This window comes from Neofelis nebulosa, chromosome 10, assembly GCF_028018385.1.
Source record: "Neofelis nebulosa isolate mNeoNeb1 chromosome 10, mNeoNeb1.pri, whole genome shotgun sequence".
NCBI lineage: Eukaryota > Metazoa > Chordata > Mammalia > Carnivora > Felidae > Neofelis > Neofelis nebulosa.
The window spans coordinates 54927357-54951527 of NC_080791.1; the positions used below are offsets into that span (position 1 = coordinate 54927357).

A 24171-nucleotide genomic window follows, 5' to 3' on the forward strand; every position below is an offset into this window, starting at 1 on the left:
AGGGTTGGTTTCAGTTCTTGACATTTAGCAATTTGGAGCCACAGGTGGTGGAGCAAATTTGAAGGGAAAAATATGCGTACGGATTATTGAGTTTGAGGTGTCTCCAACAGGACATTCAGATAAAGATGACCAGCAGACATTTGGATATGATGGTCTTAGAGCTTAGAAATGAGGTCGGAGCTAGAGAAATAGCTGGAGGAATCAAAGAGTAAAGAAACAAAACTAAAACAGGCCCATTGTTTGAAGTAGGTTAGGAAAAAAAAGACAAGAAAAAAATAATTAAAAAAAGACAATCTATACATAACTGGGCTACAAAAAATAGTTAATCCCTGAACTAAATAATTACCAAAAACTAAAATTACGCTGAAGTTCTTTTTTTTAAAGTTTATTTATTTTGAGAGAGAGAGAGAGAGAGAGAGAGAGAGAGAGTGCAAGCAGGGGAGGGACAGAGAGAGAGGGAGAGAGAGAATCCCAAGCAGTCCCCTGTGCTGTCAGTGTCCTCGCTTAACCTACTAAGGCACCCAAATGCCCCGAAGTTATCTCTAAAAGAAGCAAAATGAAAGATACTTTAAATACACATTTTAAACGCATTGCTTAGAGCTAAGTTTGCAGGTGTGCCTTAAACTCAGCCTCCAGGGCTGATAGAGCACCGAAGGCCACGCCCCTGGCCACGCCCACCCCACACAGCCAGCCTCCACTGCCTTCTTCAACCAGGCGTCCATCTTGAGAGACGCTGGTCTGCGGTGGGGAGTTCGCGTTTGCTTTTGGGGCTTTGAAGTCGCTGTAAGTACCGTGTCCAGCTCTGAGCTCCACCTCTTAAGCATCTCCAGGAGTAGGAAACTACATTAATATTATCAAGTTGGCAGCCAACCTGAGGCACTTTTACCTAATCAGCTCATTACGTCTGGTGAACCTGGAGCTGCCATCACCCCAGTGTTCAGGGGAGGAAGCTGAGACCAGAGGGCTTCCACCTGTCCCAGTCGGGTGGCGACAGGAGCACCAAGCCGGGTAGGCCCAGTGGCTCGGCTGGCGTCCAGGGCTGGCCGTCGTGGGCGTGTGCGTTAAGTCCCGACAGGTGTGAAGGAAGTGCTCAGCTCGTTTGTTTCTCTGGGCGATCCTAGCCGAACGCTGCCTGTGTTCAACATCTGAAAATAGTTGTTTCTTGTCTTGTGTCCAGTTTCTGAGTTGTTTTTGGAGGGAGCCTAAGTCTTGTTGTAGTTTGTCAAACCTGGCAAGCGCACTCTGGTGTTTGACTCAAGCAACGGGTGAACAGTGGTGCCCTTTGCGGAGAGGGGATGGTCTTGAAAAGGAATAGGTTTGGGAGAGCAAAGCAGGGGTTCAGTTTGGGATAATTTTGAGAGGTCTGTGAGAAATCAAGTGAAGATTTCAGCAGGCTGTTGGCTGTATGGGTTTGGAAATCAGAATGTTTGGAAGGGAAACGATGTTTACTGATCTTTCCCTAAATATTAATGAATTCAAAGGATATGTAGGCATGTGGGAAATGGTTGTGGTAATGATTCTGGTTAAAATGCTGCCTTTTACTCAGTATTTGAGCAGTTTACCACCCTCACTGTCACAGAGCTTTTGTTCACAAGATCTTTCTTTGACATACCAATATTTGCAACTGCTCACACCAAGTTCACTCTCTTCTTCTGTTTTTAGCTTCATTATAGTAAATTTTTATTATGTTGAACACACGCACAGACATATAGCAAATGTTAGAAGACTATAGATTATCTGTCTCCTTACATTTAAAAAAAGTCTAGATTTTTTTTAACATAGGAGGCTGTTTGCTCAAGAAATTCCGTGATTAGAGATATATGTACATATTTGAGAGAGAACTGGTCACATTCCCAAAACTTAAAAGCAACTGATCTCTCTTTCTCTGGGTTATATCCTTTTTAAATCGAGCCATTATGAACTTATGCATGGAACATTTAAGTAAAAATCAGATACTTTTCTGTTGTAAATAGTGGGTTTTCTCTTAACTTTGCCAAATCTCATCCTCTCCTTTGTGCATTGGCATTAAGAACAAAATCTTAAGTTGAAAGAACCCAAAATGATAATTTGGGTTCTGGCCTACTTAAAGAGAGGATTGTTGAAATTAATTCCAGAATTATTGAAGATTTGGTTGTTACTTAGCTTGCAGTTGAGATTGGTAGAGGATTATTACATGTTGGCTATCATTGCATAACAAGCCATCCTCAAACTCAGTGGCTTAAAACAATAACATTTATTAGTGTTCATGAATATATTTCTGCATCCTGTTAGGGCAAAGTTGTGCAGGTAGTTCTTGCTAACTTGCACTTAAACTTGACTAAATTCTTTCATATGCTTTAGGCTGGTTGCCTGTATGGTGGCCTAGGGCAAGACTTGACTTTTATAACTGGGCTCTCCTCCCTGTGGTTACTCTTGTACTCGTTCCATCAGGCTTGTTAGGAGTTCTTCAAATAGGAATGATGGGTTCCCAAAAGAGGGAGCATAAGCATACAGGGTCTCTTGAGGCCTAGGTTCGCAACTGGCACATCATTTGCCACATTCTCTTGGACACATCAATTCACAACATCAACTTAAAAGAGTAGGAAAATAGACGTTTTTTAATGAGAGGACTTCAAAGTCACATTGTGAAGGATATGGACAAAGGAAGGGGTAAAGAAATGAGCTCATTTTTGTCACCAATCTATTACAGATCACTTAATGGCTTCAGTTACACATATCTCTCAAAAGCAAAATAATGGTAACTTCAAATCCAGCACTGCCAGAAGTCTTATCAAGTGCCAGCATCATGTTCATTTCAGGGTTTCAGAAACTAGTAAAGTTGTGATATGATTTCAAAAGGGGGAAATGGGAGGCTCTAAGCAGTTACTGGTCCATAGTAATTCTAAAATTGTGCTGGAAAAATATTGCCAAGTCACCCAATTCCAAAAAATAGGGAATTTTCCTTGATTAACTCTTGGCTTTTCTCCCTAGGGTGGGTCTTTCTTTCTTTCTTTCTTTCTTTCTTTCTTTCTTTCTTTCTTTCTTTCTTTCTCTTTTTCTTTTTTGTTTAATTTAACATTTAGTTAGTTAACATACAGTGCAATGTTGGTTTCAGGAGTAGAATTCAGTGATTCATCAGTTACATTCAACACCCAGTGCTTATCACATGTGCCCTCCTTAGTACCCATCACCACTAGCCCACCTACCCACCTACCCCCATCAATCTTCAGTTTGTTCTCCATCATCAAGAGTCACTTTGTGGTTTGTTTCTCTCTCTTCTGTTACCCCCCCTTCCCATATGTTCATCTGTTTTGTTTCTTAAATTCCACAGATGCATGAAATCATATGGTATATGTGTTTCTCTGATTGACTTATTTTGCTTAGCGTATTACATTCTAGCTCCATCCACATCATTACAAATGGTAACATTTCATTCTTTTTGATGGCTAATATTCCATTGTATGTGTGGGTATGTGTGTGTGTATATATATACACACACATACCCACACATACACACACATATACACATACACATACACATATACCACATCTTTATCCATTCGTCAGTCAGGGGACATTTGGACTCTCTCCATAGTTTGGCTATTGTTGATAATACTGCTGTAAACATCAGGGTGCATGTACCCCTTTGAAGCTGTATTTTTGTATCCTTTGGGAAAATACCTAATAGTGCAACTGGTGGACTGTAGAGTAGTTCTATTTTTAGTTTTTTGAGGAACCTTCATACCATTCTGCAGAGTGACTATACCAGTTTGCATTCCCACCAAGGGTGCAAGAGGGTTCCTTTTCTCTGCATCACAGGTTGTTTCTTGTGTTGTTAATTTTAGCCATTTTGATAAGTGTGAGGTGGTATCTCATTGTGGTTTTGATTTGTATTTCCCTGATGATGAGTGATGTTGAGCATCTTTTCATGTGTCTCTTAGCCATCTGGATGTCTTCTTTGGAACAGTGTCTATTCATGTCATCTGCCTATTTTTTAACTGGATTGTTTTTTGGATGTTGAGTTTGATAAGTTGCTTATATGTTTTGGATACTAACCCAGTATTAGATATGTCATTTGCAAATATCTTCTCCCATTCCACAGGCTGCCTTTTAATTTTGTTGATTGTTTCTTTAATTGTGTAGAAGCTTTTTATCTTGATGAAGTCCCAATAGTTCATGTTTGCTTTTGTTTCCCTTGCCTTCAGCAACGTGTCTTAGTAAGAAGTTGCTCTGGCTGAGGTCAGAGAAGTTGCTGCTTGTGTCCTTCTCTAGGATTTTGATGGTTTCCTGTGTCACATTTAAGTCTTTCATCCATTTTGAATTTATTTTTTGTGTATGATTTAACAAAGTGACCCAATTTCTTTCCTGTGCATGTCACTGTCCAGTTTTCCCAACACCATTTGTTGAAGAGACTGTCTTTTTTCCATTGGATAGTCGTCCCTGCTTTGTTGAAGATGAGTTGACCATAGAGTTATGGGTCCATTTCTGGGTTTTCTGTTTTGTTCCATTGATCTATGTATCTGTTTTTGTGCCAGTACCATACTCTCTTGATGACTGCAGCTTTGTAATATAGCTTGAAATCCAGAATCATGATTCCTCTAGTTTTGTTTTTCTTTTTCAGTATTTCTTTGGCTATTCAGGGTCTTCTGTGGTTCCATACAAATTTTAGGATTGTTTGTTCTAGCTCTGTGAAAAATGCTGGTGGTATTTTGATAGGGATTGCATTAAATGTGTAGATTACTTTGGGTAGAATAGACATTTTAACAATGATTGTTCTTCCAATCCATGAACATAGAATGCTTTTCCATTTCTTTGGGTCCTCTTTAATACCTTTACTAAGTCTTTGTAGTTTTCAGAGTACAGATCTTTACCTCTTTGGTTAGTTTTATTTCTAGGTATCTTACTGTTTTTGGTGCAGTTGTAAATGGGATTGATTCCTTGATTTCTTTTTCTGCTGCTTCGTTTTTGGTGTATATAAATGCAACAGATTTCTGCATGTTAATTTTATATCCTGAGATTTTGCTGACTTCATGTCTTAGTTCTAGCAATTTTTTGGTGGAGTCTTTCTGGTTTTCTACATAGAGTATCATGTTGTCTGTAAACAGTGAAAGTCTGACTTCTTCCTTAGTGATTTGGATGCCACTTATTTCTTTTTGTTGTCTGACTGCTGAGGCTAAGACTTCTCATACTATGTGAAATATTAATGGGGAGAGTGGATGTTCTTGTTTTGTTCCCGACTATAGGGGAAAGCCTCTCAGTTTTTCCCCATTGAGTATAATATTAGCTGTGGGTCTTTTGTACATGGCCTTTACGATGTGGTGGTGTGTTCCTTATATCCCTACTTTGTTAAGGGTTTTTATCAAGAATAGATTCTGTATTTTGTCAAATGCTTTTTCTGCATCTATTGACAGGATTGTATGGTTCTTATCCTTTCTTTTATTAAGGTTGTGTATCATGTGATTGATTTGTGAATATTGAACAAGCCCTGCGCCCAGGAATAAATTCCACTTGATTGTGGTGAATAATTCTTTTAATATACTGTTGAATTCGATTTGCTAGTATCTTGTTGAGAATTTTTATGTCTGTCTTCATCAGAGATACTGGCCTGTAATTCTTTTTAGTGGAGTCTTTAGTTTTAGAATCAAGGTAATGCTGGCTTTGTAGAATGAGTTTGGAAGTTTTCCTTCCATTTCTGTTGTTTAGAACAGTTTGAGAAGGATAGGTATTAACCCTTCTTTAAATGTCTGGTAAAATTTCCCTGGGAAGCCATCTGGCCCTGGACTTTTGTTTGTTGGGAGACTTTTGATTACTGTTTAATTGTTTTTGCTGGTTATGGGTCTGTTAAAATTTCTATTTCTTCCTGTTTCAATTTTGGTAATTTGTGAGTTTCTAGGAATTTGTCCATTTCTTCCAGTTGCCCAGTTTGTTGGCATATAATTTTTCATAATAATCTCTTATAATTATTTGTATTTCTGTGGTGTTGGTTGTGATCTCTCCTCTTCCATTCATGATTTTATCTATTTGGGTCCTTTCTCTTTTTGATAAGTCGGGCTCAGGATTTATCACCTTTTTTTATACTTTCAAAGAACTAGCTCTTAGTTTCATTGATCTGTTTTTTGTTTGTTCATTTGTTTCTATATCATTAATTTCTGCTCTAGTCTTTATTATTTCCCTTCTTGTTGATCTAGGCTTTATTTGCTGTTCCTTTTCTAGCTCCCTTAGGTGTAAAGTTAGGTTGTGTGTTCTGGACCTTTCTAGCATCATGAAGTAGGCCTGAATTGGAATGTGCTTTAAAAAAAAAGAAAAAAAAAGCATACCTTTAGGACTGCCTTTGCTGCATCCCAAAGGGTTTGACTGTCATGTTTTCATTTTCATTTGTTTCCATGTATTTTTAAATTTTTTCTTTATTTTCCTGGTTAACCCATTAATTCTTTTTTTATATTAAATATAATTTATTGTCAGATTGGTTTCCATACAACACCTGGTGCTCATCCCATCAGGTGCCCTCCTCAATGCGCATCACCCATTTTCCCCTCCCCCCCACTCCCATCAACCCTTAGTTTGTTCTCAGTATTTAAGTCTCTTATGGTTTGTCTCCCTCCCTCTCTGTAACTTCCCTCTCCTTCCCCTCCCCCATGATTCTCTGTTAAGTTTCTCAGGATCCACATATGAGTGAAAACATATGGTATCTGTCTTTCTCTGTATGGCTTGTTTCACTTAGCACAGTACCCTCCAGTTCAATCCTGGTTGCCACAGATGCCAGATTTCATTCTTTTTCATTGCCAAGTAGTATTCCATTGTATATATAAGCCACATCTTCTTTATCCATTCGTCAGTTGATGGACATTTAGGCTCTTTCCATAATTTGGCTATTGTTGATAGTGCAGCTATAAACATTGGGGTACATGTGCCCCTATGCATCAGCACTCCTGTATCCCTTGGGTAAATTCCTAGCAGTGCTATTGCTGGGTCATAGGGTAGATCTGTTTTTAATTTTTTGAGGAAGCTCCACATTATTTTCCAGAGCGGCTGCACCGGTTTGCATTCCCACCAACAGTGCAAGAGGGTTCCCGTTTCTCCACATCCTCTCCAACATCTATAGTCTCCTGATTTGTTCCTTTTAGCCACTATGACTGGCATGAGGTGGTATCTCAGTGTGGTTTTGATTTTTATTTCTCTGATGAGGAGTGACGTTGAGCATCTTTTCATGTGTCTTTTGGCCATCTGGATATCTTCTTTAGAAAAGTGTCTATTCATGTCTTCTGCCCATTTCTTCACTGGGTTATTTATTTTTTGGGTGTGGAGTTTGGTGAGTTCTTTATAGATTTTGGATACTAGCCCTTTATCTGATATGTCATTTGCAAATATCTTTTCCCATTCCGTCAGTTGCCTTGTAGTTTTGTTGATTATTTCCTTGGCAGTGCAGAAGCTTTTTATCTTCATGAAGTCCCAGTAGTTCATTTTTGCTTTTGATTCCCTTGCCTTTGGGGATGTGTTGAGTAAGAAATTGCTGTGGCTGAGGTCAGAGAGGATTTTTCCTGCTTTCTCCTCTAGGGTTTTGATGGTTTCCTATCTCACATTCAGGTCCTTCATCCATTTTGAGTTTATTTTTGTGAATGGTGTAAGAAAGTGGTCTGGTTTCATTCTTCTGCATGTTGCTGTCCAGTTCTCCCAACACCATTTGTTAGACTGTCTTTTTTTCCATTGGATATTCTTTCCTGCTTTGTCAAAGATTAGTTTGCCATACATTTGTGGGTCCAATTCTGGAGTCTCTAGTCTATTCCATTGGTCTATCTGTCTGTTTTTGTGCCAGTACCATACTGTCTTGATGATTATAGCTTTGTAATAGAGGCTAAAGTCTGGGATTGTGATGCCTCCCGTTTTGGTTTTCTTCTTCAATATTACTTTGGCTATTCTGGGTCATTTGTGGTTCCATACAAATCTTAAGACTGCTTGTTCTAGCTTTGAGAAGAATGCTGGTGCAATTTTGATTGGGATTGCATTGAATGTGTAGACTGCTTTGGGTAGTATTGACATTTTAACAATTTTTTTCTTCCAATCCATGAGCACAGAATGCTTTTCCATTTCTTTATATCTTCTTCAGTTTCCTTCATAAGCTTTCTATAGTTTTCAGCATAAAGATCTTTTACGTCTTTGGTTAGGTTTATTCCTAGGTATTTTATAATTCTTGGTGCAAGTGTATGGGATCAGATTCTTTATTTGTCTTTCTGTTGCTTCATTATTGGTATATAAAAATGCAACTGACTTCTGTACGTTGATTTTATACACTGTAACTTGGCTGAATTCATGTATTAGTTATAGCAGACTTTTGGTGGAGTCTGTCGGGTTTTCCGTGTAGAGTATCATGTCGTCTGCGAAGAGTGAAAGTTTGACTTCATCTTTGCCAATTTCGATGCTTTTGATTTCCTTTTGTTGTCTGATTGCTGATGCCAGGGCTTCCAACACTATGTTAAACAACAGTGGTGAGAGTGGACATCCCTGTCATGTTCCTGATCTCAGGGGGAGAGCTCTCAGTTTTTCCTCATTGATTATGGTATTAGCTGTGGGATTTTCATAAATGGTTTTTATGATGTTTAAGTATGTTTCTTCTATCCTGACTTTCTCGAGGGTTTATATTAAGAAAGGATGCTGTATTTTGTTAAATGCCTTTTTTGCATCTATTGAAAGGATCATATGGTTCTTATCCTTTCTTCTATTAATGAGGTATCATGTCGATTGATTTGCGAATATTGAACCAGCCCTGTAGCCCAGGAAAGAATCCCACAAGATTATGGTGAATAATTCTTTTTATATTCTGTTGAATTCCATTTGCTAGTATCTTGTTGAGAATTTTTGCATCCACATTCATCAGAGATGTTAGCCTCTTTTTTTACTGGGTCTCTGTCTGGTTTAGGAATCAAAGTAATGCTGGCTTCATAGAATGAGTCTGGAAGTTTTCCTTCCCTTTCTATTTTTTGGACCAGCTTGAGAAGGATAGGTATTATCTCTGCTTTAAATGTCTGGTAGAATTCCCCTCAGAAACTATTTGTCCCAGGAATCTTACTTGTTGGAAGATTTTTGATAAATAATTCAATTTCTTCACTAGTTATGGGTCTGTTCAAATTTTCTATTTCTTTCCGTTTGAGTTTTGGAAGTGTGTGGGAGTTGAGGAATTTGTCCATTTCTTCCAGGTTGTCTAGTTTGTTGGTCTATAATTTTTCATAGTATTCCCTGATAATTGCTTGTATTTCTGAGGGATTGGTTGTAATAATTCCATTTTCATTCATAATTTTATTTAGTTGGGTCATCTCCCTTTTCTTTTTGAGAAGCCTGGCTAGAGGTTTATCAATTTTGTTTATTTTTTCAAAAAAACAACTCTTGGTTTCATTGATCTACTCTACGATTTTTTTTAGTTTCTATATTGTTTATTTCTGCTCTGATCTTTATTATTTCTCTTCTTACGCTGGGTTTGGGGTGCTTTGTTGTTCTGCTTCTATTTCCTTTAAGTGTGCTGTTAGATTTTGTGTTTGGGATTTTTCATGTTTCTTGAGATAGGGCTGGATTGCAATGTATTTTCCTCTCAGGACTGCCTTTGCTGCATCCCAAAGCGTTTGGATTGTTGTATTTTCATTTTCATTTGTTTCCATATATTTTTTAACTTCTTCTCTAATTGCCTGGTTGACCCATTCGTTCTTTAGTAGGGTGTTCTTTAACCTCCATGCTTTTGTAGGTTTTCCAGACTTTTTCCTGTGGTTGATTTCAAGTTTCATAGCATTGTGGTCTGAAAGTGTACATGGTATGATCTCAGTTCTTTTATACTTATGAAGGGCTGTTTTGTGAGCCAGTATGTGATCTTGGAGAATGTTCCATGTGCACTCGAGAAGAAAGTATATTCTGTTGCTTTGGGATGCAGAGTTCTAAATATATCTGTCACGTCCATCTGATCCAATGTATCATTCAGGGCCCTTGTTTCTTTATTGATCCTGTGTCTAGATGATCTATCCATTGTTGTAAGTGGGGTACTAAAGTCCCCTGCAGTTACCACATTCTTATCAATAAGGTTGCTTATGTTTGTGATTAATTGTTTTATATATTTGGGGCTCCCGTATTCAACACATAAACATTTATAATTGTTAGCTCTTCCTGATGGATAGACCCTGTAATTATTATATAATGTCCTTCTTTATCTCTTCTTACAGCCTTTAATTTAAAGTCTAGTTTGTCTGATATAAGTATGGCTACTCCAGCTTTCTTTTGAGTTCCAGTAGCATGATAGATAGTTCTCCATCCCTTCACTTTCAATCTGAAGGTGTCTCAGGTCTAAAATGAGTCTCTTGTAGACAGCAAATAGATGGGTCTTGGTTTTTTTTTATCCATTCTGATACCCTGTGTCTTTTGATTGGAGCATTTAGTTCATTTACATTCAGTGTTGTTATTGAAGGATACGGGTTTAGAGTCATTGTGACGTCTGTAGGTTTCATGCTTGTAGTGATGTCTCTGGTACTTTGTGGTCCTTGCAGCATTTCACTCACAGAATCACCCTTAGGATCTCTTGTAGGGCTGGTTTAGTGATGATGAATTCCTTCAGTTTTTGTTTGTTTGGGATGACCTTTATCTCTCCTATTCTGAATGACAGACTTGCTGGATAAAGGATTCTTGGCTGCATATTTTTTTCTGTTCATCACATTGAAGATTTCCTGCCATTCCTTTCTGGCCTGCCAAGTTTCAGTAGATAGATCTGCCACTAGTCTTATGGGTCTCCCTTTATAAGTTAGGGCCTATTTATCCCTAGCTGCTGTCGAATTTTCTCTTTATCCTTGTATTTTGTCAGCTTCACTATGATAATGTCATGCAGAAGATTGATTCAAGTTATGTCTGAAGGGAGTTCTCTGTGCCTCTTGGATTTCAATGCCTTTTTCCTTCCCCAGATCAGGGAAGTTCTTGGCTATGATTTGTTCAAGTACACCTTCAGTCCCTTTCTCTCTCTCTTCTTCTTCTGGAATTCCTATGATATGGATATTGTTCCATTTGATTGCATCACTTAGTTCTCTAATTCTCCCCTCATACTTCTGGATTTTTTTTATCTCTCTTTTTCTCAGCTTCTTTTTCCATAATTTTATCTTCTAACTCACCTATTCTCTCCTCTGCCTCTTCAGTCCAAGCTGTGGTTGCCTCCATTTTATTTTGCACCTCATTTATAGCATTTTTTATCTCCTCACGACTATTTCTTAGTCCCTTGATCTCTGTAGCAATAGATTCTCTGCTGTTCTCTATACTTTTTTCAAGCCCAGTGATTAATTTTATGACTCTTATTCTAAATTCTTGTTCCGTTATATTGCTTAAATAGTTTTTGATCAATTCGTTAGCTGTCGCTACTTCCTGGAGTTTCTTTTGAGGAGAATTCTTCCGTTTCGTCATTTTGGATAGTCCCTGGAGTGGCGCGGAACTACAGGGCACTTCCCCTGTGCTGTCTGGAATAACTTGTGTTGGTGGGCAGGGACGCAGTCATACCTGATGTCTGCCCCCAGCCCACCACTGGGGCCACAGTCAGATTGGTGTGTACCTATCGTCCCCTCTCCCAGGGGCAGGACTCACTGTGGAGTGGTGTGGCCCCTGTCTGGGCTACTTGCACACTGCCAGGCTTGTGGTGCCGCTTTGATGGGATCTGGCGTATTAGCCGGGGTGGATCTGCAAGGTGCACAGGGTCAGGAGGGGCAAGCTCAGCTCACTTTGCTGTAGTGGTCCCCTGTGGGAGGGGTCCTGCAGCACTGGGAGGGAGGCAGACCCATGGAGCGTTGGGTGTTTGTGCAGTGCAAGCAAGTTTGGTGACGGGAACTGGTTCCCTTTGGGATTTCGGCTTTTGTGGGGTGGGAGAGGGAGATGGTGCTTGCCAGTGCCTTTGTTCCCTGCCCGGCTGAGCTCTGTCTTCTGGGGCTCAACACCTCTCCCTCCCGGTGTCCCTTCACCCTCCTGCTCTCTGAGCAGAGCTGTTGACTTTTAACATTCCAGATGTTAAGTCCCGCTGTCTGTCAGAACTCATGGAGTCCGGCCCCTCCACTTTTGCAAGCCAGACTCGGGGGCTCTGCCTTGGTAGGCAGGCTGCCCCTCTGCTGCCCGGCTCCCTCCCGCCAGTCCATGTAGCGCGCACCACCTCTCTGCGCTTCCTACCTTCTTCCGTGGGCCTCTTGTCTACACTTGGCTCCGGAGAGTCCGTTCTGCTAGTCTTCTGGCGGTTTTCTGGGTTATTTAGGCTGATGTGGGTGGAATCTAAGTGATCAGCGGGACGAGGTGAGCCCAGTGTCCTCCTATGCCACCATCTTCACTCCTGAAAAACCGTATTTTTAATTTCGACCTGACTAGATTTTAGTTCTTTTATCTCCGCAGAAATGGATTCTCTGGTGTTTTCTATGTTTTTTTCCAACCCAGCTTGTATTCTTATAACCATGGTTTTAAATTCTAGTTCAGACATCTTACTTTTATAGTTGATTAAATCCCTGTCCATCAGTTCTATTGCCTTTTCTTTCTTTCGGGGTAAGTTTCTCTATGTTGTCATTTTTGTCCAGAGAAGAGAAGAGCAAAGAAGGAATAGAAAAATCAACCAACAAGCAAAATTACAAACAAAAAACAAAGAAACAATAACAATAAAAACACAGAAAGACTAGATCCAGGGTGTGTTTTGGTCTGCTTGTTAAAAGACTCCAGATCCAAAATTCAAATCAAATAAAACAAAACCAATAAAATAAAAAATAAAGGAATATGTATATAAATTAAAAGTAATAGTAAAAAGTAAAAGGAATTAAAAAATAAGAAAATAAAATAAAAAATAAATAAAGAATGAAAGTAAAAGGAAGTTAGATCCTGTTTCCCCTGGAGCTGAAGCTTTGTAGCACTATGACCTGCAGACTTGGTGCAAGGGAGTTGTTTGTGCTGGTTTTCTGGGGAGAGGCCTGTGGTGCTAATGCTCAGGTTGACTTGTTTCAGTAGAAATTTGCCTCTGGGGTGCAGGAGTTGGGATTTGATTTAAGCGGCTCCGTCCTCCTCTAGGGTGCACTGCTTTGCTCCCTGGAGGCTTTCACCTTTAAAGGGTGGAATGAATATGGTGGAGCCCGGCTCTATAGTCCTGGACCTGAAAGTTCACGCCCCCCCCCCCAACTCCAGGGAAACCTCACAGAAGAGCAATTAATCACCCCTCTTCTATCCCCAGTTTCTTTCAGACTGCATTCACCCAGCTTTTGTCCAGGCTTTTTAATCTCAGGTGCATGACTGGGTTTCAAAAGTCCAAATTTTCCTCTGTTCCTCTGGGGGAGGGTCTTACCACGCTTTTGCTTGCTGTGGGAAAAAAGCAGTGGAACTACTGCTCAGCTGTTCAGGGTTTATTTCAAAACGAACAGAAAACTGGCACCTCTGCCTGTAGCCCTCAGCCAGAGTGAGTCCCCTCTCTTATGCCTGGAAACAGCACAGCATGTCGGTATGACCTGTCTTGTAACCCATGGGATCCTCAGACCACGCTGTCACTCCTGGGATTCTAACCCACTTCACTACTTGAGCACTTCTAAGCCAGGCACTTCCCCCATGGTAGAGGACTGCTAAAAGTTCAGATTTTGGGCTCCATTGCTTATACTACTTTGTGGTAGCCTCCTTAAGCTGGATTCCTCTCTGCAGCTGGACCTAGAGCAATGTCTCCCCTGGTAAACTCTCTGCATCTCCTACCTTCCAAATAGTGGTCCCTTTTCTACATGTAGTCTTACAGTTTTTGTTCATTCAGACCTCTGATTGATTTCTTTGATGTTCAGAATGATTTGATAACTAGCTGTGTTCAAGGGATGAGACAAGCTTAGGCTCTCCCTGCTCCTCCGCCATCTTAACTCCAAACTCATGTAGTTTCATCACAGTTTCATCATCAACCAGTTCAGACTTTTTTCTTATTTACATTGTGATTGTTTTCTTTTGACCCATGGGTTTTTATAAATATAGTGTTTAATTCCCAAATGTGGATTTTTGTACTTTTCTTTTGCTTATTGATTTCTGGCTGAATTGCACTATAGTCAGAAAATATACTCTTAAGATTTCAGTTCTTAGAAGCTTATTAAAAACAGTTGTGTGGTTCAATATATGAATTTCAATAAATGTTTCATTTCACATTGAAAATAATGTACATTCTGCAGTCATTGAGTATAGTGTTCTATAAACATTAAGCTTAGTTTGTTAATCAGGTTGTTAAAATCTTCATATCCTTATAAACTTCTTTGCTTATTATATTTTTTATTGAGAGAAGTATGCTAAATTTCCCACCATGATTGTGGATTTCTCCATTTCTCTTTTAGAGACCATGCGATTGGGTGCCTATAAATTGAAAATTATTTTCCAAGTCATTTTTCATCATTATGAAATGTCCTTCTTTGTCTCTGGTAATGCTTTTGCCTCAAGGTCTTTTGATCTGCTGGTAACTAGTGAGGTAGATTGTATTATTTGGCTCCACTTGTTACCCTTCCTTTAGTTACACCTTTTGTGTTCATACTCTTTGCCTTGTAACTTTTCAGTGCCCTCATCCTATGAGTTGACCTACTCTGTTTCTGACTTTGACTTGAGGACATCCTTTGAAGCAGAGGCTTGAAATGGGCTTGCATGTTAAGACTTACTTTCTTGGACAACTTCCACCACCATGAGAATATACTCAGGCCAACCTGGTTGAGTGACACATGGAGGGGAGCCAAGTTACCCCAGGCATACTTGGTGAGGCCATTCTAGATCAGCAGAACACATAGCTGATCAGCTTAGATGTGTGAGCAGGAAATGCTTATTGTTACATGTGATTGGGGTTTTGTCTTTGGTTGGTACATGACAATATCCTGGTAAGGGGACATTGATATATATACAAAGTGTATATTTTTCCATTCTTTTTTCTTCTGTATCAATAAAGTAAACTCTTGTAAGGAGCATATGATTGGGCTCTGTTATTTTAATCCAGTTAGACAATCTTTTTTTAATTCTTATTTATTTTGAGAGAGAAAGAGAGAGTGTACATACGTGAATTGGGTAGGGGCAGAGAGAGGAGAGAGAGAATCCCAAGCAGGTTCCATGCTCAGCACAGAGCCTGATGCAGGGCTCGATCCCATGACCATAAGATCACGACCTAAGCTGAAATCAAGTTGGATGCCCAACCAACTGAGCCACCCAGGTGCCCCTGGTTAGACAATTTTTAATGTCTTTTTTTAATTGGAGCATTTAGTCTGTTTACCTGGATAGGAATTACTGGTATATTTAAGTTTAAATTTGGCATTTACTACTTGCTTTCTATTTGTTCTCCTGTTCTCTGTTCCTTTTTCACCTTTTTCTTGCTGTCTTTTTGATTGATCCAAATTTATGATTTCATTTTATCTTCTTTGTTAACTTATTATATACATACACCTTTTCCCAGAGGTTACTTTGTGATGTATGCAATAGTATGAGAATTGAATAACACTACACTTTAATTTCCCTTCTCCTGGCCTTTGAACCATTGTTGTCGTACATTTTATTTCTATAATTGTTACAAGCTGCAGTGTTAATCATTATTGTTTTTGCCTCAATTATCTTCTGAAGTAATTTTGTAAATAAGAAAAATATTATATCACCCATATATTTAGTATTTCCGGTGTACCTCATTTCTTTATGTAAATGTGCATTTTCACCTGATACCTTTTTCCTTTATGCTGTATGGCTTTAACATTTCTTGTAGTATAAGTCAGCTGGTGATTCATTCTTCTAGTCCCAGTTTTGAATATCTGAAAAGGTATTTGTTTTCCTTTTGTTTTTTTAAGACTGTTTATGCCAAGTGCTGAATTCTAGCTTAACATGTTTTGTTTGGTTAGGTGTTGCTCCACTGTCTTCTGGCCTATATTGTTTGCAACAAGAAATTATTTTTGTTGAAAAAATGTCAAAAAGTCATTCTTATCTTTGTTCCTCTACATGTAATATGTTTTTTTCCTCTGGCTAATTGAGAGATTTTTCTCCTTAGTAGTGTTTTTAAACATCTTGATTATGATGTGTCTTGTGGTTTGCTGTATGTGCCTTCTCCTTGAGGTTTGTTGTGCTTCTTGGGTCTATAGGTTTATAGTTTTTATCAAATTTGGAAATTTCTGCCATTAATTCTTCAGCTATTGTGTTTATCCCTTGCTTTCTCTTTTCCTTTTCTTCAGGGACTCCAGGCACATTTATATCAGACTGCTTATAGTTGTTCTGAAGCTCACAGTTGATCTCTTCATTTAAAAGAAATTCTCAAGTTCTCTAATCTTTTCTTTTTGAGTGTCTAATCTGCTGTTAATCCTTGCAGTATATTTTCATCCTAGATATTAGATCTTTCATCCCTAGAAGTTCACGTTACGTCTTTTAAAAATATCTTACATGCTTGGGGCGCCTGGGTGGCTCAGTCGGTTAAGCGGCCGACTTCGGCTCAGGTCACAATCTCGCGGTCCGTGAGTTTGAGCCCCGCGTCAGGCTCTGTGCTGACAGCTCAGAGCCTGGAGCCTGTTTCAGATTCTGTGTCTCCTTCTCTCTGACCCTCCCCCGTTCATGCTCTGTCTCTCTCTGTCTCAAAAATAAATTGGGGCGCCTGGGTGGCGCAGTCGGTTAAGCGTCCGACTTCAGCCAGGTCACGATCTCGCGGTCTGTGAGTTCGAGCCCCGCGTCAGGCTCTGGGCTGATGGCTCGGAGCCTGGAGCCTGTTTCCAATTCTGTGTGTCTCCCTCTCTCTCTGCCCCTTCCCCGTTCATGCTCTGTCTCTCTCTGTCCCAAAAATAAATAAAAAAAAAAAAAACGTTGAAAAATAAATAAACGTTAAGAAAAATTAAAAAAAAATATCTTACATGCTTGTTTTCCTCTACTGTCTTGAATGTATTAAATACAGTTGTAAAAATGTTTGTTGTCCTTCCCTACTAATTCTGTCATCTGAGACCTTTCTGAGTTGTTGCTTGGCTCTTTTTTTTCCTCCATATGGGTACATTCTCTTACTTTTTTATATTCCTGGTAAATTTTGATTGAATGCTGGGCATTAAGAATTTTGTTTTGTTGGCTAATTCTTGTATTTGGTTTTTTAAATTCTGATCTTTGTTTCAGAACATAGCCAAGTTACTTGGAAACATTTTGATTCTTTTGAAGCTCACCTCTAAGCTTTGTTTAGTTAGGCCATAGTAGCCTTTAATAAAATAAGGCCTAATTGTTTCCCACTATTGAGGCAGTACCCTTCCAAGTATGCTTCATAGTTCTTTGTATATTAGAAGGTTTTTCTCTTCTGGTGGAAACGTCAACTATTCCCAGCCTTTTGTGAGTTATAAACATTGTGTAACCACCTCCTTTTGTGAGGTTCTGTCCCTCGCTTCGGGTAATTTCTTCACAAGCATGTACTGATTAGTATTCAGTTGGAGAATCAAGGAAAAAACATGGAGGGGGGGAACTTTTACCTCGCCAGACTTCCATTTCTGTCCACTCAGTTCAGGGATACTGCCAGGATCCACATACATTCTCACGTCCGGCGCTTCATCCTGGAAACTAGGCAGATTGTAAATGGGGCATTTACAATACTCACTTCCTTTGTTTCTTCTCTCTCAAGGATTGCTGTCCTTCACTGCCTGTTGTCAACTGTGAGAAAACTGTTCTTTCATATTTACCCCAGTTTTTTTGGTACTTAAGGTGGAAGGGTTACTCCAGTCCATTCAGACTATGCGCTCTGAACTATAACACTCTTAACTACAACATTGCTTTTCACAGAAAAACACAGTGGAGCACTACAGAAAGTTTTCAGGGACAGAGACAATAGTCTCTAGGATCAGGAGACAGTAGTCTCCTGGGATTAGGCCCTTTAAGACTTGGTTTTTTATTTTTAAATACTTTTATTTTCCCCCTAATTCCACACATTCTCTTAAAGTCTATCACCCTATCACAGTAGGGTGAGAAAACTCAGTAGAGACGACAAGACATCCCTCAATATTTTTCTTCCTTCCTCTCTTTTCTTTTTTCTTTTCTTTCAAAACCCCCTGAAATGTCATGTTCAACTTCTGTAATTGTCCTTAAAATAAGGGGGAGCATCCTTCTTTGTTCTTCTTCCTTTCTCCTAGTTGATGTAGCTTGAGCAACCATTTTGGACCCTGAGAAGGAAGCCCTGTGCTGTAGTGGAATATCAGGTTGGAAGATGTATGGGTTCCTAATGACATTGTGAAGCCATATACCACATAACAGTTGAAGCATTTTTGTTGGCCAAAGAAAAAATAAACTTGTCTTATTTCAGCTATTCTTATTTTGATATTCCATCATTTAAATTGAGGCTATCCCTAACTAATTCCATAGGGGAGAGGAGCAAAAGGGAAGGGGCAGGCAGCTGTATATCTGAGTCACTTAGTGGTCGATTAAATTTTTCACTTACCTCACCTATGCCTCTTAAGTTCTCAAGTTATTTCAAAAGCATATTACAGTTGAAAAAAACACATTTGTGTATGTTACCTAATTTGATGCTTTTAGCATTTATTAGTTGTCTAGGACAGAGATTATGGTCCCATTTTAGAGATGAGAAAACTAAACTTCGAATGGTACATGACTGCAGTAAATACTCAACAAATTAGTGGGAAAGGTAGGGTGAAGCTCTACTCATCTGTACCAACTCCAGTACATTATCCTAGATTATAAACTTTTAAAATTTATCTATTTTTGATGGAATTTTCTATAGAACAGTGAGGTAGGAAACATTTGAAGATCCTAATTGTGTTTTATTTGTCATTGCAGAAGAAGGGTGAACCATGCTTAAAAAGGCCAACAGGATTGAGCCTGGGAGGCAGCAGGAAAGAAGTCTGAAAAAGCATAATCCATGGATCATATGCACCTGCAACCGACAATGCTATATCACCTTAATTACTGGTTGCTACACCTGCGAGTGGCAAATCAAGCAGGAGAAAAAATCTAGACCTGGACCCTGCTGCTGCTCTTGGGTACAGAGAGATGGGAAGGAGCTGGACTATACTTTCTCAGATGTAGGGAACATGGACTGGTCGCTGCCCCCATAAGTGCTCATTAGGTTCTCCAGGACTGGGCATGATAGTCCTGGTTCTTTGACAAAAAGCCTGCCACAATTCTGGAGCCAAAGTTAACCTTACAGAAATGTATGCTTGTTTTCTTCCTCTTTCACTTTTGTTCTTCTCCTTTTTCTTACAACCTCTTTGATATCATTCATTTGTTTTTGCTTTTATTCATTTAGTGAGCTTTAAGAAAAAATGAAGTTTAGATACAATTAGATGTTTTTGACTAGGAATTACAGGAATGCCTAAATCTTTAATTCTTTCTTCACTGTGAGTTTCCCAAAGGAGCTATGCTTAATGGGGGGGGGGGGTGAACAGCAAGTGGAAAACAAGGTAGTCCTTTATTACTGGTCAGGCTAATGCCTGATTTTCCCTAATGAAAAACTTCAGTAAGGCTGAATGGTGGCATGTGGCCTAGCCTCATTGAGGGCCTCTTTATTTATTTATTTATTTTATTTGAGAGAGAGAGAGAGAGCACATGTGAATAGGGGAGAGGGGCAGAGGAGGAGAGAGAGAGAGAGAGAGAGGGAGAGAAAGAGAGAGAGAGAGAGAGAGAGAGAGAGAGAGAGAGAGAGAGAGAGAGAATCTTAAGCAGGCTCCACACTCAGCATGGAGCCCGATGCAGGGCTTGATCCCATGACCCTGGATCATGACCTGAGCCCAAATCAAGAGCTGGATGCTTAACTGAATGAGCCACCCAGGTGCTCTGAGGACCTCTTTCTTTAAACTCTAAGCTGTCTGCTAGCACTCTTTGGTGGGCTATTTGATATAAGAGACAAAATGATGAGCACACTGAAGTGATAAGAGGAGGGCCATATCATGTACCTTCATGCACTTGTAGACGTGGCCCACCTAGGGTCTGAGATTGTGAACAGTTAGATTACTAATTTCTTATGCCTAATATATAGGGAGCACATATTAGGAAAAGGGTAGAAATGGGAGGCTTGCCTAGATTAGAAGTATTCTTCTGTCTCCTCTATCTTTCCTTCCCAGATATTATACTAGCTTATAGCTTCTAAGCACTAATTTATATACTAGTGACTGGGAATAACAGAAATACCTTAGATACGGTTCCTGCTGTCAAGTAATTCATGGTCTACTGGCAGAAAAGACAAGCATACATGCAGTCTCAAAATACTGAGAGTATCAGGGTGCCTGCGTGGCTCAGTCGGTTATGGCACAGTTAAGTGTCCCGACTTTGGCTCAGGTTATGATCTCACATCTTGTGGGTTCAAGCCCCATGTTGGGCTCTGTGCTGACAGCTCAGAACCTGAAGCCTGCTTCGGATTGTGTGTCTCCCTCTCTCTCTGCCCCTCCCCCGCTCGTTCTCATTCTCTCTCTCTGTCTCAAAAATAAACATTAAAAAAATTAAAAAATACTGAGAGTATCATGTATGTGTGTATGCATACATGCTTCCATGTGTCAAGGGAGGGGCTGAAAACTTTATATAGAAGGTGAAACTTTATTTAGAAGGAGATTAAGAATTGGGTAAGTAAGGATTAGGGAATGGCAGAAGAAATGGTATTGGAGGAGTCAAGGGGCATTGGTATACGGTTTATTTTAGGTGGAACAGAGGATACAAATGGAGAAATGATGGGAAACAAAGCTGGAGAGGGAGATGGGACAGATGTGTGGTTTGAAGAATTTGACCTCTGCCATGTAGGGGATAAAGAATCCCTAATGATTTTAAGCTAATGTTGCCTGATCTATGTTTTGGAACAATTATTTGATCATGTGGAGAATGCATCGGAAAGTACAAAATAGGGAGGGAGATGTCTTTGCCTTCAAAGAGAAAGCAATAGCAGTATTTAAGGTAAGAGATGTTGGTGGTCTGGATTAGAGTAGTGATGATAAAATGGAGAAGAGAAAATTGATTCAACAGATATGTATTACCTAGGGATGAGGTAGTAAGTTATATGAGAGTTACTATGTAGTAAAGGAAAGAGAAAGGGAAGCTTCATGGGAAGAGTGACATTTGAGGCAGTGTGGTATAATAGAAAAATCTCTGGACTAGAGCCTGGGAGAAGGTTTGGGTACTATTTCCAACTCTGCCCTTGGGCTGGTTATGGGAGATCTCTGAGCCTCCTTACTGCTAGGGAATTGAACTAGATAATTCCTAGCGTCCCTATATAATTCTCAAGGCTCCATTCTGCTCAGAGGAAGGAGTATAGCATATAGCATAAGAACTAAAATCTTGGGGCTCCTGGGTAGCTCAGCCAGTTAAGCATCTGACTTTGGCTCCAGTCATGATCTCACGGTCCATGGATTCAAGCCCAGCATCATGCTCTGTGTTGACAGCTCAGAGCCTGGAGCCTGCTTTGGATTCTGTGTCTCCCTCTCTCTCTGCCCCTCCCCTGCTCGCACTCTATCTCTCTGTCCTTCAAAAAATAAACAAACATTTTTAAAAAATTAAAAGAACAATGAAAAAAAACCCTAAAATCTTTTGTTTTGGGAAAAGACTACCTGTCTTCACCACTGACTATCTCCAAATTAGAGCTTTACCACTGTGTTACCTTGGACAAGTTACTTGACATCTGGTGCTTTAGATTCCTCATTAGAATATTGGAGATGGTAATAACGGTACCCACCAATGGGATTTGTTGTGGGGACGGAAGAGGTAATATGTGGGAAACACTTAGAATTGTGCTTGGCACAAAATTAGCACTCAATAAATGTTAGCTATTTTGTTACTCTCCTTGGAGCCATGGACTTGTGGAACTGATCTTTCACATACAGAAATATTGGTACAAGGGATTGTGGGTAAAGGGAATGAGGTGGTCAGACGTCAAGGGATAGAGAAGCACAGTGGTGTGTTTAGGGAAAAACAAATTTCCAGTGTTGATTAGGGACATGTAAAACAATGGTAAGCAGGGTTGGAAAGGAATATTTTGATCAGATTATGAAACATCTTTGTGTCAAGCTGAAGTGTTTGAACTTTCTCTTGTAAACTATGGGGAGACTTTGAAAATGATTGAGCAAGAGTGGCAACAGTGAGAATCTATTATAAGGAAATGGATTTATCCAATAAAAACAAGTTTGTGGAACACTTACTATGTGCCACAGTGAATAAGACAACTAAGGCCTCAGCCCTCCTGCAGCTTACAATCTAGGGGGATGAGTTAGTTAATAATAAATGAAGAAAGATGATTTCAGGTGGTGATAAGAGCTTTGAAGATAATAAATAGGAAAATGTGTTAGAACCTGGGATGGGAGAATGGTTAGAGAAGACCTCTTTGAAAATGTGTCATGTGAGCTATCTCCTGAATAGAGAGGTAGAGTTAGCCACGTATACATCTGGGGGCAAAAGTTTTCCAGGCAAAAGGACCAGAAAGTATGAAGCTCTTGAGGTGGAAACAAATTTGGTCATGTTCTAGAGACAAAAAGAAAGCCACTGTAGTTGGAGTTCAGAAATAGAGTGTACAGAATGGGATGAGGTCAGGGTGGACAAGGGATGAGGTCAGGGGTGGACAGGATCCTCCATGGAGGATCTCATGGGCCACGTCAGGCAGTTTGCTCTGGCGCATTTTGAGCAGGGGAATGACATTATCTGATACATGTTTTTAAAGGTCCATACAAGGTTTAGTAGAGCATGAATATAAGACCTGAGGCAAAGATCCTGTACTCTTCATCCTCCTAAACTTAGAAAGTGTACGTTGATAGCTGTAATATCTCTCATCTTTTTAGAATATCATTTCTACATTTTCAATTTAATTTCTTTATTTTTACTTTTCACAATAATACCATAATATAGACAGGGCAGAGATTAATTTGTCCAGATTAAAGATTACAGATTAAAGGCAAAATTTCTTACCCACATGATACATAAATGTTAAGATTATAACTCAGGTAGCAACCCAAACCTAATATTCCTAGGAGGGGCTTGGCAACCTCTGGTATGGCTGGTTTGTGATGTGACTTTCACTGTAGGGGTTGCCTTCAAGGCTGTTTGAACACCTCCTCCGTAAGGATATCCTCCATCCTGGCTTTAGGCTCAGAGATCTAGGCAGTGACCCTGCCACTTTTTGGGTGTGTGACCTTAAGTCAATTACTTTACCTCTCTGAGTTTTAGCTCTTCTGCAAAGTGAGGTTAACAATACCCAACTTATATGGCTGTTATTGAAATTTTAAGCAAATGAAAGTAGTTTGTGAAATTTCTAGCATTGTACTGGCACAAAGAAGCGACTCAAAAAAAGCCTTGTTTCCTAACCTGTCCTCTATCCCCCTAGTTTGGGTAGATAAGTGACTAAATGAACCAATGAATGATGAGTGAATGAATTACTCAATGAATGAGTTACCAAACAAACACTTGGTAGATGAAGAGGTGGATAAATGCAAGATGGTTAAGAAACAGTGACATTTAAGGAACTATGCTAGATATTGGCAGGGTAGAGGTGTGTAACAGAAGTTCCTTTCCCTCAAAGAAGAAACTGTCTCACCAAATACAAACATATAAGCATGTAGTTGCAGTTAACTAATAAATGTTAGAAATAGGCTTATATAAAATTCCACAGGGGTAAAGAGAATACAGTGGTCACTCCAGCCTCCAGAGGGTAATGAGCTGCACCTATACAGACCTTTGACAAGAATATACAGATATTGGTGAGGTGACATGGATAAATGGATCTAATTTATACTTCTTTCTTTATCTTCCCAGAAAGAGAAAATATTTTTCCCATTTGTGATTATTTCATTTCTCTTGTCTGTGGTTTTGCTGTTCGTGTGGATAGAAACATCAAATGAATACTTTGGCTTTGACTGGTGAGTTTCATGTTTTGTATTTTCATTTGGGTAGAGGCTCTTTGGTTTGCTGGCCACCAGGATTGAATCTCAGGCTGAAAAGATCTGGTGGCATAAGACAGAGGGTGGACAAAATTGGGCTTTGCACAGCAGGTGGATAAGATGCCTAATGTTGGGATGGAGGAAGAATGCTCAGCACTCTCACTTACTATGTTTACCTTCCACCTGGGCTCACTCTCATATTTAGACCAAATCTGGCTCAGTGGGAAGCTTTCTCTGTTTTTCCAGTATCCCCAGTATTTATTCAGATGATTCCCTGACACCTTGTTCCTCAGTCTTTTGTCTGGGTTGTTGATGCCTACACTAGTTGGTCTTCATGATCTCTGTTCACCAACCCTCATGTCTCTGCCTT

General features: G+C 39.6%; 1 protein-coding gene across 6 annotated transcripts in view; it reads left to right on the plus strand.

Annotated features, from left to right (window-relative positions):
• The first annotated feature begins 658 nt into the window (after nt 1-658).
• Nucleotides 659-24171, plus strand: part of GDPD4 (glycerophosphodiester phosphodiesterase domain containing 4) — a 177868-nt gene continuing 154355 nt past the window's right edge. For 5 of the 6 annotated variants that reach the window (XM_058687680.1, XM_058687682.1, XM_058687677.1 and 2 more), the window contains exons 1-3: nt 659-783; nt 18733-18935; nt 23677-23780. In XM_058687680.1, the coding sequence (XP_058543663.1) occupies nt 18747-18935; nt 23677-23780 (293 nt within the window). In that variant the 5' untranslated portion in view covers nt 659-783; nt 18733-18746. The other variant, XM_058687678.1, reaches the window with a different exon arrangement.